This window comes from Juglans regia, chromosome 1, assembly GCF_001411555.2.
Source record: "Juglans regia cultivar Chandler chromosome 1, Walnut 2.0, whole genome shotgun sequence".
In the NCBI taxonomy this organism is placed as follows: Eukaryota; Viridiplantae; Streptophyta; class Magnoliopsida; order Fagales; family Juglandaceae; genus Juglans; species Juglans regia.
The window spans coordinates 44946097-44964549 of NC_049901.1; the positions used below are offsets into that span (position 1 = coordinate 44946097).

An 18453-nucleotide genomic window follows, 5' to 3' on the forward strand; every position below is an offset into this window, starting at 1 on the left:
CTAAATGCCTATTTTAGGCGTGTAATAAAAAATTTGTGAAAGATGTACTCTTGAGTATCTTGTATAGGATAAAAAAGAGGTCATGGCTTGGGGATCAATTAATCCTCAAACTTTTAGGAACTATTTGGATAGTGAGATGAGATGAGATGATATTAGATGAAAGTTGAAAGTTGAATAAATTAGAATATTATTTTTTAATATTATTATTATTTTGGGATTTAAAAAAGTTGAATTATTTATTATATTTTGTGCGAGAATTTGAAAAAATTATAATGATGAGATGAGATGGATTGAGAGTGTTTCTCAACTCCTTAGTTTCTTCCCATTCTTTCGATCTACCTGACCTTTAATATGCCAATCTACTTTTCATTTCTCTAAATGCCGGTTGCGATTAAGGTCCACATCAACCAAGCCATCTCCGGATGCTTTTGTATGTTCTTTGTTTACTTTTGCCACTCCAGGAAACTGTAGCAAGTATTGTATACCTTCTTCTTCGTTAGCAAACCTTGCTGCAGTATTTCAGCAAGTTGCTTAATGCAAATCATTGCTCCACTAGATGATTTCTGTACATTTAGGGAGCACAACTCAACCAAGGAGTTTCTCAGAAACTGAAAATGTATTAAGCAGGACTGAATCCAAAAATTGACAGTGACCAATAAATACTTTGTATGTTTTAACCAAAAGAGTGTCAAAGCAACTGGAGCTAAATGCATAAGCCACATCTTTATTTTTTCGATAAGTTAAGCCACATCTTTTATGATGAGAAAGGAGTGTGAGGAGAGAACATCCACTAGTTGCCCATAGATGAACTGAGATCGACATCAATTTTCGAAAAAGATAGTGAGTGAAACTTTACCATAGTATGAGACGTGCAAATAACAAAGAAAGCATAAACCAATAATACAGTAACATGGATAACACTACCCATCGTATAGACATTCGGATTTGAAGGACCCCATAAGTTCAAGGTATAGTTTAATTTTCTCTGTGTGACCCCCTGTAGTATATTCAAACAATGTAAAGCAATATAATTGTCACAATAATTTAAGAGAAATTCTATTTACAATCCTCAAGTGAGAACTGCTTGTGCAAACTCATTGATATATTTTATTAAATGGAAATTATTGTAATTTGAAAAAAATATTATTGTTATTTTAAAAAGTTTTTAAAGATAAAATTATCCAGGTTTGTATGTGCAGTCTCCAAATAGGGACTATACGTAGGATTACTCATAATTTAATAGTCATCCCATCATAATGTCCACTGATAAATATTCATATTTATGTTATGTAACACACATCCCCACACCCCATGGGTTTTAAGTAATAACAATAGCTTATCAGTTAAACTAAAGTACCTTAACCGATCTGTGTAGTAAAAAAGGAAAAGTAGCAAAATATATCATCGATACTATAGATCTAGGAAAGAAGTATAGTATTTGATATCTTTCAGATCTCGGAAAGAAGTAAAGTATTTCACTTTATCCATTATTTCAAAGAGTATTTCATGAAGAATGAAAGAAGTAAAATCATGGGCTTCTGGAAAAGTGAAACTCATAGAGTCTCTTTAGGTTACGTTTAGATGTTAAACTAAGTTGAGTTGAATTGAGATGATAAAATATTGTTAGAATATTATTTTTTAATATTATTATTATTTTAGAATTTGAAAAAGTTGAATTGTTTATTATATTTTGTATTGAAATTTGAAAAATTTGTAATGATGAATTGAGATGAGTTTAGATGGGTTTAGGAAGCAAACGAAGTACTTAATCATGGGCTTTGGAAGGTTCGGGAGGGCAATGTCAACTTTTGGTTTGAACCTTGGCTTCCATCTGGTGTCCTAACTAGTCGGGCTCAAGCGATGTCCCATTTTCTACAAATTTGTGATTTATTATCTCTAGTCGGTTGGGATATTCCTCGTCTTTCTACTTTGGTTGGGGCTGATTTATGCAATGAAATCCTACAATCTAATATTCGACTGAAACAAGGTTCATATATTTTCATATGAGTTCCTTCATCAAATGGTAAATTTTTGAGTAAAGGGGCATGAAATATTTTCTGACTTCATTCAGACCCTCCCCATTGGGCAAAATGCACCTGACTTAGAGGTATTCTAAGAAAAATCTCTTATATTGCTTGGAAATTCTGGAATCATGCGCTGCCTGTTGATGCAAATGTTAAAAAATTTGGTATTCATTAACCATCCCGCTGCCATTGTTGTGTGGATAAAGGTGCTATTGAAACGGAAGAACATTTGTTTGGGATGGTTTTCTAGCTGAAAAAATATTGGAATTCTTCACCAAGAGGTTAGAGGTGAGATATAGGAGAGGTCAAAGTATTTTTGATCAAGTTTTTTTTTTTGTGGTTGAAAGCCAAATGCTCTTCTCAGCTGGGGATAATGCGTGGTCTTATTCCAACTATAATTATTTGGGGACTTTGGTTTTTTCTGTTGTAAGATTCGTATGGAGGTAAATTCACCTGGGAGCATATTGTGTCGGCTATTCTTTTACGGATTCAAAATGTGTTTGTCGTGTCTATGAAGTTCATGTCTTGTTCTACTCGAGACCAAGAGATATTGCGGAGCATTAAATGTCCTATCATTGTGCCGCGGGTTACTGTAGCTAAAGCTTTTGCTTGGCAACCTTTTGATTGTGGTTATTGGAAATTAAATATAAATAGTTGTTCGCTTGGTAACCCCGGCTTATCTGGCGGTTGTGGTGTGATTTGTGATCATAGATGAGATTTATTTGCAAGTTTTTCTCGCCACTATCAAACTCAGAATAATATTGTAGTTGAATTTTGGGCTTTGAAAGATGGCCTTAGACTTTATAAAGATATGAGATTATCGGATATAATAGTTGAGACAGATTCTATAATGGTGCTTTTATGGATTCATCGTGGTGAATGTTCCCACTGGTACTTATGAAATTTTTGGGAAGAGGTGATTTGAGCTTATTTGGTCTCTTAATTGTTGCATTTGTCATGTTTTTTGTGAACGCAATATGTTGGCTAATTTTTTTGCTAAAGGAGCCCGTAAATTTTGTATAGATCTTCGTGCTCATAGTCTTATCTCTAGAAGACTTAAAGTTTTGTTGCGCCTTGATAAATGCTCTTTACCTTTTTTAAGATTGAAGTTTGCTTAGTGCAAGTTGCAGGGGTCTGGGTCTGGTTCTGTGATTCTTCACTTCCTCGTTTTGTCTTCTTGTTATTATTCTTTGTTGAAGCTATTTGGCAAGACCAAATTTGGATTATGCAATTTCTGTGCAAGTTTTTATGCAGGTTTTTTAGTACTTTATTCGGTTTTATGCAGATTTAGTTGGTTTAAATTGATTCATTAAGATTTGAGTTTTGTCTGTTTATATTGAATAATTGTATAGAGTTTGAGTTAGTCTATATATTTTTTTGATGCCTAGGTTTGGATTCTAGAATTATATATAACCCCTAGTTATCTGATTGTAACCACGGTATTTCTCCGCCATAAGTGAGGGCTATCAATAAAATTAGGGTACCGTCCACTTCTATTAAAAAAAAAAAAGTAAAATCATTGCTTCATGATAAATTGTTTAACTATGAAAGAAGTATTTCACAAAGGAAATAAGTATAAAGAAGTTTTCACAAAGAAGGAAAGAAGTAAAATACTTGAACTATGATAGTTAAACAGTTAAACATAGTTCATCATAGGTTCAAGTATTTAAACATGGATTTTCGTAGTTCAAGTATGTCACTAGTTCAAGCAGCACTTCCATCAAAGCAACATTTCATCACAGAGGATCTCACTAGTTCAAGTATTTCACAATGTCAGATTTGCACAATCTACACATACAAATTTTCAATTAAAAAATTGCAAAAGCCATAAATTTAGGGGTAACGTCAAATATGTCGCACAATCCATACATACATACAGATTTCAAGTTCGCACAGTCCATACATACAAATCTCATATTCGCACAATCCATTCATTTCGATTTTAAATTCGCGGATTGGATTTTCTTAGAAGTTGTAAACAAAATTTACTCATGAATTTATTGAGAAATCATAAATTTCCTTATTGGAGGCGATGGAGGCATATGGAGGTATGTCGATTTCAGTTCCAATAGGTGGCGACGAGAAAGGGGAAGCAGACCGACGGGGTTGAGGCGTATGGAGGTGTGGCGACCTCGGTTCCGGCAGGTGGCGATGGGGAAGTTGAAGCAGACCTTCAACAACAGTCTCACGGGGCTTAGGAAAATCGAAATGAAGAAAGCGATTTAGGGCGTGTTTTGATTTGGGGGTGAAACGTACCGTTTGGATAATGAGATGAGATAATATGATTTTATATGAAAGTTGAATAAAATATTATTAGAATATTATTTTTTAATATTATTATTGATTTGAGATATTTAAAAAAATTGAATTGTTAATTATATTTTATGTGAAAATTTAAAAAAGTTATAATTATGAGATGAGATAAAACCATTTCTATATGCAAACGGGAGTTAAATTCTCCCCACTCTTACACCAGTGTTATAAGTTGCTCTCCCGCCCAAAATGTTCCAAATTTTTTTCTTTTATTTATGATAAATCTTGATTTAATAGAGAAGTTTAAAATTAACATTTTTTACTAATCAAATTTTTTACACACGGAATAGAACAACTTAAAAAAAACGTACAGGCCAACGGCTTGCCGCAGATGGCACAAGACTATCTCCAAAAAAATAGAGATTATGGGTTTGACCCTCTCTTCCAATATATTCCAAAAAAAAAAAAAAAAAAATACACAATGTTTTTGGTAAGAGCCTTTATTTATTAAGAACCGTGCTACAGCCCCCGCTCCCTCTCCCGCTCTCAGTCCCGCTCAGTGTAAAATGTAATGTTTTTTTATTTTACTTTTTTATACATGTATTTTTTTAACACTATAAAATATTTTTTAAAAAAATAAAAAAATTATAATATCATTAAAAAACACTTACTTAATCATTAAGTAAAAAAAAATATATTAAAAAAATAAAAAAAAATGTAGCGGGACCGGGAGCGGGACCGGGACCGGGACCGGGAGTGGTGAGAGTAGCATTATTCATTTATTAATGTTTTACTTCTTAATTATTTTTTTTCTTTTGCTCTTTAAATTTGGACTAAAAATCTTAAAATATAATCTTCTTGCATAATCTAAAAAAAAAAAATTCAATCAATCAAAAATCTATAATTTAATTTTATATTTAATTCAAATTCAAATTCAAATTCAAATAACAAAACCAACCAAACAATCCCTTTGAATCATTACCCTTTCGATAAACCCTAATTCTATTTCCTTGGAGCACATCTGCATCAAACAGTTCCTGACTTAAATTATCTCATTATTATTTACAAATTATTTTATTATTATTTATAAAAATAACATATATTTATAACAGTAAATTATATAACTACTGCATAATTATTTTTAAAAAAATATATAAAATTCACATGAAAAAAATTAACTTTTTAATAATAAATTTTACTCTTTTTTAAAATAATTATACAATATTTACAAACTTCATAATTATATAAAGAATTACTCAATCACAAAATTCTCCTTTCTATCTCACTCTTCAAACTTTTCGGTTGTGTTTGGATGTTGAAGTGAGTTAAGTTAAGTTGAATTGAGATGATAAAATATTATTAGAATATTATTATTATTTTAAGATTTGAATTATTTATTATATTTTATATTAAAATTTAAAAAAATTATAATGATGAGTTGAGATGAGTCGAGAGTAGTTAACTAACCAGACGAAACCTTCCTCTCGTTATCCTATGCGTCAGGTAACCCTAACCATACTTCATACACTAACATCGATATTTCCCATAGTGAAAAGGCCCGCTTTTTCTGTTGCCCGGAGTTGGTGGTATAGGCTACATCTCTTTGATTAACTCCGAGAAATTTAGAGTGCCAACTGGTCGAAAAATCAGTGAGTTGGAACATGGCTGAGAGAATCCATGTGGCAGAACCAGCAAAGGTCCAGAAGAAGAGAAAGTTAGGGAAGAAGGACTCTAAGGCTAAGAAAAACACAAAGAAAGCAATGTTACAGGGCATTGGACAAAGCAAGGTTAAGAAGATTGACATAAAAATGAAAAAATTGTTCCGCAAGCGGGCGCGAGAATACAATTCAGATGACGATGAAGGGGATCATGACAGCAGCTCTATGGCTGTGATCAGAGATGAGGAATTTTCCGAGGAAGAAAAAATGGAAGTGGATGCGGAGCTGGATAATATACTTCCTGATGATGAAGAAAATGGTGAAATTCTTCCCGGAATTACCAAGTTTGCTGAAGGTTGTAGAGCATTCAGGTTGGCATTCAGGAGCATTATCAAGAAGAACGTGCTTGATGATTCACTCGTAAGCTAGCCTTTCTGCTTGGTTGTTTTTTAATACCGTAGGATTTCTATAAAGTCTGTTTTGCTCTGCAGGGTCCAGTGTTGTCGGCGCACAAGAAGCTCATTGCAGAAAAGCTCGCGGAAGAGGAGGCTGAGAGGAAGGTCAAGGTGGAGGTCAAGAAGGAAAAACATTTGGTAGTTCAATATTTTTTTTTTTGTTTTTTTAAAAAAAATCAGTTATTTGACAAGCATATACATTTTTCCCCTATTTGATCTGGTTGGTTGCTTATTATATTTATGTTTTCCATATAATACAGATTGGAGAAAAGGGGCACGTGAAACCTGCTAATTATTTTGATTCGCATGAAAAGTTTCTAACAGGCGTTGCTACAAAAGGAGGTACTGTGTTTATGTTTGTGGACAGAGATTTATGCAATGAGGGCCTTTTGAAATTGATTTGCCTACTTCATAACTTTAACTAAATCCATATTTACCATTTGTTGCTGGAGTTTCAGTGGTCAAGTTGTTTAATGCTGTAAGTTCTCCATGAAGATTTTCCATTGTCTATTTTTTTTTAGATTGATTTTTTTTTCAATTTTGTTTTGTAAGGTTGTTTCTATTGCAGTGATGTTTAGCTCTAATTTCTGTGCTGGGTATCTTGTGCAGGTCAACAAGGCACAACATGCTCAGAAAGGTTTGAATCTTATGAGGTCTAAAGATGCAAAAGGTATGCTGATAGACGATGCATCTACAATTTGAGATCCCTTTAGTCTATTTCTTTTTTTTCAGTAGAGATCCCCTTATCTATGCACTATTATATCTTGTAGTCCATCTATGTAACGCCCCAAATTTCAAATGCACATAGTTCTGTCTGAAATATGGGCATTTCCGCTATTTACTAATTTTAAAATAAAATACCAATTACTTTCCAAGTCATAAACATAGATTTGAATTTCAACCTCAATTGTTTGGTAAGAGCACTGCAAATCCATTCACTACTTGTAAACCAGTCTTAATACAATTTATTGAAGGTAAAACCACGTCAAAAATTAAACTCGTCAACTATTTTTCTCCAAGAAGTTAGCCTTTGTATCTACACCTCCAAACCTTGCTAACTGTAACCTGAAGTAGATGGATCCTAAGCTAAGTCTGAAATGATGGAGAAATAAAAGAGTGAGCTAACACCCGCACAGTAAATAGCAAATTAATGTGGGTGGGGGAAATGGCCATTTTAATTATGAATAACACCAAAAGTTCTGAGCAATGAACATCTCAAATCAATATACATATAAATATAAAGCATCATCCAAGGCCACATTTTAAGGAAAATCACCAATGGTCACAGACCTCCAGGCCTCAATATACCATGGGGGGTGTTCACCATGTCACAAAGACATCGACATTACAGACTCAGAGGATGATTTTTACATATTATCCCATGTCACAAGGACATCGACATTACAGACTCAAAGGATGATTTTTATATATTATCCCACAAAATGAGTTTCAATAATTCAATGAACACCCCTTGTAGTATATTGAGGCCTATTCATATCACATTGTACAAAAAGAATATAAAAAATCATATCACATTGATATTGTACAAAAGAATTACATATTTTCTGTGCACACCTATTCGTCCATTAGATATTCAAGAATATTTATTTTGCAAAAACCCATTATAGGGCTACATATCTTGTCCCACTAATCCAACAACCAAACGCTGTTCAAGAGTATGAGTAGTTATTCTGAACCTAACCAGAACAAGTATCAAAAGATTATCATCCCTCTAGAATTGAATTCTATTAGGCCCCATTTAGTTGTTGAGCTGAGTTAAAATGAGTCGAGTTTTTTTTAAATAGTGGTGAGTTGAGATGGTGGAGTGAGTTTTGTGGGGCCCACCTAAGATGAGTTTAAATGTGTTTGAATGTTTAGATGTATTTATGGAAATTTGAAAAATGTTGTGGGTCCTGCGTGTAAAGAGGTGTTGAGTTGAAAAAGATTGTGTGTTCCATGTGTAAAGAGGTTTTGAGTTGAGTGATGTTTAGTGATTTGAGAGTTGAGTGTTTGGATGTTAGACTTAACTTAAAATTAGATTGAACTAAGTTGATCTCAGTATCTTCCAAGTTCCAAATGGGCCCTTAATCTCCTACAAAAAGGCATCCCTTAATAAGGGAGTTTACACCTCACTTAGCCCCACAATAAAATCCACCGACTTTGCTTCCGAAATAAATCTGGAGAGCCATTAAGAATATGGTATATTGGTTTACTAAGGCCTTCAATTAGAAATTCAATGGCTTCTTATTCTACCAAATCTGGACAGCTTTTATTTAGGCTGCGTTTAGATGCTGAGATAATATCAGATGATCTGAGTTGATCTATGAATAGTAGTATTTTGTGGGTCTCATTAAGATGTGTTTAAATGTAAATAGGTTGAGATATGTTTGTAAATGTATGAAGTGGGTTGAGATGGATTTAACTTTTTTATGGGAAGTTGAAAAAGTAGTGGGTTCCATCAATGACTGATTTGAGATTGATTGGTTTGAGATGTGTTGAGGTGAGTTTGTGTTCCAAACATAGCCTTAAGGTCTCAACTCTCAAGTTCTCCAATTCTATTTAAGCTTCTATTGCGGGAAACTCCTTGCCGAGGACCTGTGCACCCCACAGATTAGTCGGAACTTTGTTCCAGACACCTGGTGCAATCAAAGAAAACTTGGGGATTCTTAATGCAGTTTGTCAAATATTACTCGGCCTCATATCTTGAATACATATGCATATACTCGTGTCAAGTTATACCAATATGTTCAAGGTTGATTTTATGTTGCAACTAACACTTTTATTGTATTTGTTCAATGTTTCTCATTGAATTTCTAGACAAAAGATTTAACCTTTTGCCTGAAATTTCTATTTTCTTGTCTCTTGACTGCCCGCAAAAGCCTTGATGTGAACTACTAATCTGGCGGGTGGGCACAAACTCCCCATTAGCATAATCTCCAAAATCTTAATCTATTCAAGTTTTGTTGACCCTGCACAAACATCTAATTTAACACCTACGCTTGATCTGCTTTGATCATTGTGCCCAAGTGTAATACTTGACCGGACATCTTTCTTTTTTTGTTGTTAATGAGTAAGATTAGATTGAAATGTAACTTCTTTACCGATGAAAAAGAAAAGAGTAAGATAAGATTTTATTAATGATGAAAGAGGATGATAACCCCGTACACTGGACATATACATGAAGTCCATTTAACCTTCAAAAAGAAAGAGTGCTAAATCCTGAAAGTTGGAACTAGGGAAGGTAACGTCATGTTGGGTCATTAACTGATGATGCAAGGTGTTAAGAACAAAAGATCTGAGCTCCGACACCGACTTTTCGCAATCCTTAAGACTACTCTGTTTTTTTTTTAATTTAAAATGTCCATTTGTTGTCTGTTTATATGGGAAATGTTATGCTTACCAAACTTGCTTCTCTTACATAAAGTTTTCTTGTTTACGAATAGAAAGAAAGAAAGCAAAAAAAACCTTGGTTGCACTTAACAAAGTAAAAAGAAAAACCTTGGTTATAGAGGTTCATGTTTGATCATTACAATTTTTGGACAACCAGCTGAATTTTTATCATTGCAAGAGCCATGTTTTGCTTTTGTTGATTGCCTTTTTTTTTAACTGCAGATGATTTAAATACTAGCCTTAATCTGTGTTCCAATGTTTACACCTCACTATGTTGTCATTGACATTAGCCATGCTTGTCTTTAGTAGATGCTTCCTTCAAGTGAGTCTAAGTGAATATCTTTGAATATTGCCAGCAATAAGGAAGCGGAGGAAAGAAACCTTCTTCTCAGAATTGGGCAAGACATCAAAGCCAGCAGCCAATACTCTCACCAAGGTAAGTCTATTTCCTTTCTTCTTCAATTTCCTTTATTCTTTTTGGATCATTTTTGATAATCCGGTTAATCTGTGGCTTTCACGGACTTGAACAACCTTTTTCTATTCTTGGGTGGCATTGCGATATGCAGGGCCATGCATCTCCTGACCAGAGGGATGGAGAAGGGCCTGCCTGGGCTCCCTTGCGTGATAATTACATGTTAACGAATCCTAAGTTGAAGGACTGGGATAAGATTCCTGTAAGAATTGTCATATATCTTGTGAAATCGTGCTCTAGAGCTCGCTCTCTCTCTCTCTCTCTCTCGGGGCGGGTGTAGATGAATTTGTAGTTATTTTATATTTCCAACTAACATATACTGTAACATGCTGCAGGAAGCAACTGTAGCAGATGAGTTCAGAAGGATGTCGGAACAACCATGTTCTGATGATGATTAAGGTTTAGGACTCAAATAGGCTTGGGGAAATTGAAATTATCCTCGTGTTTACCTTGTTTGGGTGCCGTTTTTGTGTTCCTATTGCATAGGAAGTTATGATGCTTTGCAATAGCTCGTGTGGTAACACAACTATTCTAAAGTATTCTCCTATATTATCAGATATTTTCTTTTTAAATGTCACTTAAATACAAAATATATTTTAATTTCAATTTTTTTATCTAATCATTTGTTAATCTCTTCACAAATTCCCAAAAAATAAAATAAAATAAAATAAAACTACTTTCTCAAATTTAAAAATAAAAATTATATTCAAATAATTTTTTAATGTTTTTATTCAATTTATTCAATTTTTTAAAATTCAATAAAACGTCTTATTTAAAATTATTTTATTATTATTTACAAATATATTGAGATATTCTAACTATTCAAAAGATCTTTATTTATCAATGATATGGCATACATGTTCACTCTCTCATTACTTTCCTCTCGTCCCAAAATTTCTTTTTACCACGGTGGGTTGGCAACGGCGATCTGGTGATAAGCTCTGGGTTTTAGCGAGCAGTAAACAATCAACCCTTTCGGCTTTTATTGGATGGGATATACGGCCTACCATTTGTGCAGCCATTTTCATAGCTTGTGATGAAAACCGTCTTCGATGCATATTTACTTGAATACAGGTAACAGGGCCCATATAGAGGTCAGCACCAAACCAGCCGACAGAGTTTAATAACAAGCATTTCTGAATAAAACATACCAACCACTTTAAACACGTATTAGTAGCAAATAAGAAGGCCGTATCGCCATAATGCAACAACAAAATGGAGAGTTATTTGTTCGTACACTGATGTAAAACCACAAGAGTATTCCCTCAAAAACATATATATAATTCCCTGCTATACCTGTTTCATGAAATGGAGGAGAAATGTACAAGGAGAGGGTATTTGTCTGACCACGGGATTGTTAACCAGACAAACTCTCTTTTAAGTCATATAAATCCTGTGCTATACATGTCAATTTAAAAGGAAACGAGAACAGTAGAGAAGTGCTAGCTAGTTTCTTGGTTGATCTGGCAGATGTGAGTACAGCCACCCGCCATGCCATGAAAACTGAATTTGTAGAAGTGACCAGACCGTGGAATACAATAAACAATAGTTATTGAGGTGTTAGGGCTGGGGAGAACCCATAAGGTTCTTTCACTAGAGAACTGCGTACAGACAGACAACAATCCATAACTTGAATCGAGGGTGCCATGCGGTCTGTTCGGATGGTGTCACAACCCACCAATCCTTTATAGTGATGGATGATCGACATTCTGCTCCTCCACTTATTGGCGAAGCATTGGAAAACAGCATTTTATATCCACCACTCTCCTGATGAAAACCAAGGCCCCTGAGATATAATCATACAGTTTGTCATTGCACAGGGAAATAGTGCATTAGTTCCATCCACTGTTTAGGTAATTATAACAAGAAGACATCATGCGATGCTTTCCTTTTATAAAGCATGGTTAAAAAGTGTACTCTCAGTAGCTTCTGGTTTGTGTCAACGGATCATAATCATAAGCATCACCAGCTTTGACAAAGCGTCCCTTAACACGTCTTCTAACATCGGCCCTTGCTTTGCGAGAGGCATACCTCACTCTTTTCTCGAACCTAGAAAAAAATCAAATAGAAGTTGAGAAATAAAAGGTTGGCCAGAAGAACATCATGCCAAAAGGTTTAGAAATTAAATAAGCATAAAGTGAAAATGCCATCATATCAGCATGGGTAAAGTAATAGTATTTGTGAGCCCGATATAGCATTATGATTGAGTGGTATATTATGCCAAGGTACATACAAAGAAATGCATATTGACAAACATATCCATGGATTGTTATGACTTGTAGCCCAATCTAGACAACCAGCTCGACATTTAGTAACAGAAAACTTCATACCCACGTTGATTAGGTGAGGAAAAAGAAATGGAACCACAGAATTGTGTTAAGAAATGCATATATTTATATCAAAGTAACTAGCAATGCTGGGAAAAAATTTAGAAAACCAAACTAGATGACTCTATTCCCAAGAAGCTGCAGTACCAAGAGTTAATGATTACTATCAAATAAAGATGCCACAAATCAATATTCCAATATACATAGTTCATTCATTATTTATTTATTGGGCCAAACTTACTTGCGTGCTTTCTTCTTTTCCTTATAACGCATAACAGCATCATTACGATTAGCAGATTGGAAGGAACTCTCAGGACATGGAGGACACCATGGAGGCTCTCCCATGAGAAGCATTGCAGAAGCCCCACAATCTTGATAATCCCCAGGACTACTCTCTCCAGTAAGACCAGAAAACGAAATACTTGAATGTGCTTGTCTTGTTGTCAAACAAAGTACTGGTTCAGTTTTAGTACTCATCATAGAATCTGCAGACACTGCATTGCTGCACGCTGGCTGCATTGCATTAACCAGTCCCACTGAGGACCCCTGGAGAAGAACATGGAGATCAGATCATGAGTACATTTTTCCAAACAATATTACAAAGGCTAAACATGGAAGTGAATTCTATCTCCTGCAACTACCATGCGAGACAGAACAATTTTTAATGACATCATGCATATCCATTCATTCCACACATGTTTGAAAGTTCAACATGTTTGGGAGCACTGATCAACATTATACTTTATTTTATAAGTATTAATATAAGAATTGATGAAAAGGTACTTAAGAAATTACCGTTGGGTGCATCTAAGTTATATAAAGGCAAAATGCCATGTCATCATATGATTTCAAAATTCATGCATCTTATGGTAAAAGATCCAAAATTATGCATGCCTCCGAGAAAATAAATATAAGGATCACTGCTAGTTGGTTATTTTTTTTTACTAGTAAAATATTTTCTTGAAGGTAATTGTCCTTTAGTTATTACCAAAAAAAAAAAGAAATTAGTAAAGTTCAGTATCTTCAAGACAATGAGAGGCAGACAAACTTCAGAACTAGGCATGGCAGACTAATTAACACAACAGAAGCATAAGTATTACACGTGGAGCCTATGTGTCAAGGAGGATATGAGATGAGTACCTCAGCAGCAACTGCATCCTGACAACTGGAATCAGCAGCAGACATGTCCTTTGTCCCAAACAAGCTATCAATGCCACCATTTTCAAAAAGCTCTTCAGAATGGCTAAGCGCTACACCAAAGAGTTCTTCATAGTTCTCAAGATTCAAATCCACTTCATCCATTTCAAAGTCCTCATATAGATCATCTTCTTGACAGAGACCAGAACCTTTAGCTCCAGGACAGCATATCTGCATATTAATAATGTGAAACTTGTATAAGTCCTAGATGAAGAAGCTATAACACTTCCACCATATACCGATTTAAACACAAAGCTAGAATATGGCCACTCCCCATCAAGTAAATTAGATATAATTCGTAAAATCTGACCAAGCATGCAACTTCGCTTAATTCTGAATGCCACAAAGACTACATAAGAAACTTTGACATAGATACCAATCATCTCAATCTAAATCATCAAATCGTAATGCTTAAAATTAAAATCTGTCAATCATCACGACCATCAAAAAGGGGATGGCCTGAGAGTCATATAACTGATCTCGCACTAAGAAAGCCAAGACAAGTGCCCAAAAATGAATGATATGGAAAGGGAAATATATAACACTCAAGCAGAGAGAGAACGGGAGCCTGTAATTCAAGCAAGAAGACTACTGGTGGATCCGCAAAAAATTGAAGCACAAAAATTACATGTCTACTTTATCACACTCCAAAACTAGTTTACCTTCAGCAGTTGGGTTTTGCCATGTTTACAGAATTTGGAGTCTTGTAGTCAATCTGACTCATTTGCCCAATACAGAGTTGAACATTTAGATGAATGGTAGATAAATTATAACTGGTGGAACCCCTAAAATAAAATCCGTTTATAGCTTTGCAGCATATTGTTTCTCCAGTTATATACACAGTAAATGAGTTTAGCGAGGGGCCTTTGAGTGGTAGATAAAACAGGTTTACCTCATACATGTAAGAAATGAGTTTTGATTTTTTTGTAACCACGATTTTCCTCCGTCACAAGTGAGGATTTTTCAATGAAGTTATGGGGCTGTGACCTCTTAAAACAAATACTGTTTCCACCAGTTAATTAATCGCATCTGCCATAGGTAACATTCATGCAGACTAGTCTATCACAAAATGAATTTATGCGAACCCAGGATATCCAAGTCTACAGCTCATCTCAATACCTCATTTTGACCACCAGGCTGCAACCTGATGGGTTCAAGCGAACGATACATCACATCACTAATCAGAAAATACGCAAATTTTTTTTTTTTTTTTTGATAAGTAAAACAAGATTTAGAAAATACGCAAATTTTAAAAACACAAAGTCAAAGAAACCAATTGAAAGAAAACCCGCCATGACGGCAATATCCAACCACTGTATTGTGGTAGATTTATCCATTGAACCGTTAAGATTTTCTACTGCAAGTAAATGACACCATTGACAAATACCTTGGGCAAAGATGTATTTGCGGATCCAGCCGGCTGGTCTAGAATGTGAGGCCCAGAATGAACTCCAGGCACTGAAGAGGACCCAACCCAACCGCTGGACTTCTCGACGTTGCGTACGCCATTCAATTCAACTGAACTATATAAATCTTGGCTCATGTTGTTTTCTGCAGAGCCCCAAGCAGTTTTTTCACTGTTCTCTGTTATACTCATCAAACCTAATTCCTGCTCACAAGTGGATTCACCCACAGAAGGGGAATCTAAAACAAATGACCAGATTGAAGAAAGTTCTGCAGCTGATGGGCATCCAGAATAACAATTGATTGTCTGTCTCTTGTGTGTTGAAGCTGAGGTAGAAGTGCCATGACCCATCCAATCACAGTTCTGACAAAGAGAGACCCTCTCTTGGGCACATCTTACTAGTGCAGGTTGTGAATTGCATCTTTCACATAATAGTGTTCTCGAGTGGCGTTTGGATAGGGCATTAGCAGAATGGACATTTCTGTCACATGACAAGCATAAGCATGCAGCATCTGAGCGGCAATACACCATGGACCTTTGTTCCCCGCAAAAATCACATAAATAACCCATCTTCAGATTTATACTTCTCCAATTACCAAACCTCTACCCAAGTTATATATCAGCCTACCAAAAGTAGCTCCTTACACGAATCACAATCCTTCCCAGCGTCGTTACAACCTTCAAGTATACAGAAACAAATGCAATAAATCAGTAAGCCCTGTTTGGATTTAGAGTTGATCTCAACTCAACTCATCTAATCATTATAATTTTTTCAAATTTTCACACAAAATATAATAAACAATTCAACTTTTTCAAATCTCAAAACAATAATAATATTAAAAATAATATTTTATTCAACTTTCAATTTTCATCTCAACTCACTATCCAAACCTGGGATTACAACTCTTAAGCTACATCGGTATGTTTAGATCTCTTTTGATTTTTCTCTGTATAATAAGTAAAAGGTCAACTTCAGAAGAAATTTACCTTCATCTAGGAGTTCAATCAAAAAAAGAAAAGGAAAAACGAGTATTGTTGTGATATCAACCCGAGGAGTGAGGCAACTCCTGTACTCGTTGAGCTCACATAAACTAAAGACACGCAAAAAAGGAAAAAAACTCTGGAGCACGAGTAGCAATTAAAGGATTAAGCTTACATCAACTACAAGATGATCCAAAAGAACCTTAAATTGTATCAAACGAAATAGAATCACATCTTTCACTCCAGCTAATAAGCAAAATACTCATTTTGTAAAAGAAAATTATTTATCTATCTTAATCAAAACCACCAATAAGCAAAAACAAGATATTAACACTACAAGGGAGCAAGAAAAATATTTTTTTTATACTACCAGATGAAATATGGAAAAATGGATAAAATCTTCTTGGTGATTTGAAGGGAAAAAAATATATAAAATACACATAAAAACATATAAACAAACGAAAAGTCCACCTAAATACAAACTAAATTAGAAATCCGGAATTATTGGGAAAAAAACCATAAAACCAAGTGAAGAATTGTGTAAAATAAAGGGTACTCCAATTATTTTTTTTGTCAGCACGTTTCAAATCTAGCTAGGAAATTTTTTTTCCTAAATTTTATTTACACCACTCACCAGGGGATTTAGACCAAGAAGAGGAGGAGGAGGAGGAGGAGGAAGAAGAAATCAAGGAAAATAACAACAACAAAACAGAGAATCGGAGAGCACAAATAAAGTAAAAAAATTACCGTTCAGAAAAGAGGTGGACAAGATCGGTAAAGAACTGAATTTCTAATTAATTATTGTAAGAAGTAGACAAAACTAAGCAACCCTAAGAACAGGATCTTTCCAGAAAATATCTCTCTCTCTCTCTCTCTGTCTCGCGCGCGGATTGCTGTGGAAGATAGGAAGATAGAAATGGGGTGGGTGAGAGAGAAAGTATGTGTATAATATGAGTGTACGTATGCATAGGTGTATGGCAGATGTGAGATCACAATTAATTCATTATCTAATCTAAGATGATAAAAAGTGCATATGAGAGAGAGAGAGAGTGCTCAGAGTGGTAAGGAAAGTGGGCGAGCCGACACTTTTGGTAGTGAAAGGCGTAGAAAATAAAATCCTTTTCTGGGTCCCCACCGTTCTTAAATAATACCCTTTTTCATATCTCTCTCTCTCCGTTTCTTTTCAGTATTAATTAATTAATAATAATTTTCAGGTCCAAAGATATGTATGCTACCAAAACTTGTTCCCATACTCTCTGCGGTGGACGAATTGTAGCTCAGTTGCTTCCCACTTGCTGTTCGTACATATATCTCTCCTTTTTTCCTTTTTTATATGTTTTACTTTGCTCTTCGGCTTTGTTCGGTTAGGAAGCTGTCCCGTTTCACTCTCTGCCCTCATTTACAAGGGCTTTTGGACTCCCAACTGCACACCAAAAGTGGGAATTTATGAAATTCATGCATTTAGATTATTGTCTTTTTTTTTTTTTTTTTAAGTAATAGATCTAATACATCAAAACAGATTTTTTTTTTCTTTTTTTAGAGATTCAAAGTTTCAAACTTCAAATACTGATTACAACATGCTCAATAATTCCTACCCTTTATGGCACCCATTAGGGTGTGTATACCAATGGTTTTAATGTCAGTTTCGGCACCAAACTGAAATCCCACCGACGTCTGCCATGACAGCTCAGCATCGACAGGAACCTCTCGATTGGAGAGAAAAAATCGATATTATCAATCTTGATGCGATACTGTTCAATTCGATTCTTCAATCTGCCGTTAGCGTCTCTGTGACGGAAGAAGGATGCTGCATCCATTGTCGAGTGAGAGTAGAAGACTTAGGGTTTAGGGTTGCAAAGGAAGAAGAAGATGAGGAGGAAGAAAAACACGCGAAAAGAAGAAGAGGAGGGGGGGTTAATGAAACCTAATTCAAAACAGCGTCGTTTGGTTTAAAGCCAAACAACGCCGTTCTATATGGTTTTTTTTTAACTTCCACTTAGAAAAACGACGTCATTTCACTCATTTAAGTGAAACAGCACCACTTTATATACATATATTTGAAAAAAAAGAAAGGATCGGCCGATTCAACGATTTTCCTAAGGTTCAAATTGGCGCCGAATCGTCGACATCGATTTTCCTTCAAATCCTCTTGCCCACTGACTGGTTCTTCACCGGTTTCAACCGGTTCCTGTACAGCCCTAGCACCCATATATCCCACCTAGGAGTGTAACCGGTCCGGTCCTGTCCAGTTTTGGACAAAAATTAAGACCAAATCGATATGTACCGATTTT

At 35.1% G+C, this 18453-nt stretch overlaps 2 protein-coding genes across 4 annotated transcripts; one reads left to right on the forward strand and one right to left on the reverse strand.

The window, feature by feature from the left end:
* Positions 1-5815: 5815 nt before the first annotated feature.
* LOC109000760 (RRP15-like protein) lies at positions 5816-10826 on the forward strand. Its single transcript, XM_018977752.2, has 8 exons — positions 5816-6355; positions 6427-6528; positions 6651-6732; positions 6849-6868; positions 7000-7060; positions 10137-10216; positions 10347-10454; positions 10588-10826. The coding sequence occupies exons 1-8, from the start codon at positions 5939-5941 to the stop codon at positions 10648-10650; spliced, it is 933 nt and encodes a 310-aa protein (XP_018833297.1). The 5' UTR covers positions 5816-5938; the 3' UTR covers positions 10651-10826.
* A 596-nt stretch (positions 10827-11422) lies between these two features.
* LOC109000761 (zinc finger protein CONSTANS-LIKE 9-like) lies at positions 11423-17133 on the reverse strand. Of its 3 annotated transcripts, XM_018977758.2 has the most exons (6): positions 16910-17110; positions 15164-15859; positions 13720-13947; positions 12821-13125; positions 12170-12301; positions 11423-12038 (listed from the first exon to the last, which is right to left on the reverse strand). In XM_018977758.2, exons 2-5 carry the CDS (start codon positions 15749-15751, stop codon positions 12172-12174), a joined length of 1251 nt encoding a protein of 416 aa, XP_018833303.1. In that variant the 5' UTR covers positions 15752-15859; positions 16910-17110; the 3' UTR covers positions 11423-12038; positions 12170-12171. The 3 variants fall into 3 exon arrangements, with proteins under 3 accessions (XP_018833303.1, XP_018833298.1, XP_018833299.1); XM_018977753.2 differs by having other exon boundaries at positions 11423-12301; positions 16910-17133; XM_018977754.2 differs by lacking the exon at positions 16910-17110 and adding an exon at positions 16797-16864 and having other exon boundaries at positions 11423-12301.
* Between the last annotated feature and the right edge of the window lie 1320 nt (positions 17134-18453).

Bases quoted from the DNA above. Each gene is read 5' to 3' on its own strand.
- LOC109000761 (XM_018977753.2), bottom strand. From the start codon at position 15,751: ATGGGTTATTTATGTGATTTTTGCGGGGAACAAAGGTCCATGGTGTAT. The intron at 13,948-15,163 runs GTATTTGTCAAT...ATTAATATGCAG, and splicing joins CAAATACATCTTTGCCCAAG to ATATGCTGTCCTGGAGCTAA. The intron at 13,126-13,719 runs GTACTCATCTCA...GTTCTTCTCCAG, and splicing joins AGGATGCAGTTGCTGCTGAG to GGGTCCTCAGTGGGACTGGT.
- LOC109000760 (XM_018977752.2), top strand. From the start codon at position 5,939: ATGGCTGAGAGAATCCATGTGGCAGAACCAGCAAAGGTCCAGAAGAAG. The intron at 6,529-6,650 runs GTAGTTCAATAT...CATATAATACAG, and splicing joins TCAAGAAGGAAAAACATTTG to ATTGGAGAAAAGGGGCACGT. The intron at 6,869-6,999 runs GTAAGTTCTCCA...TATCTTGTGCAG, and splicing joins TGGTCAAGTTGTTTAATGCT to GTCAACAAGGCACAACATGC.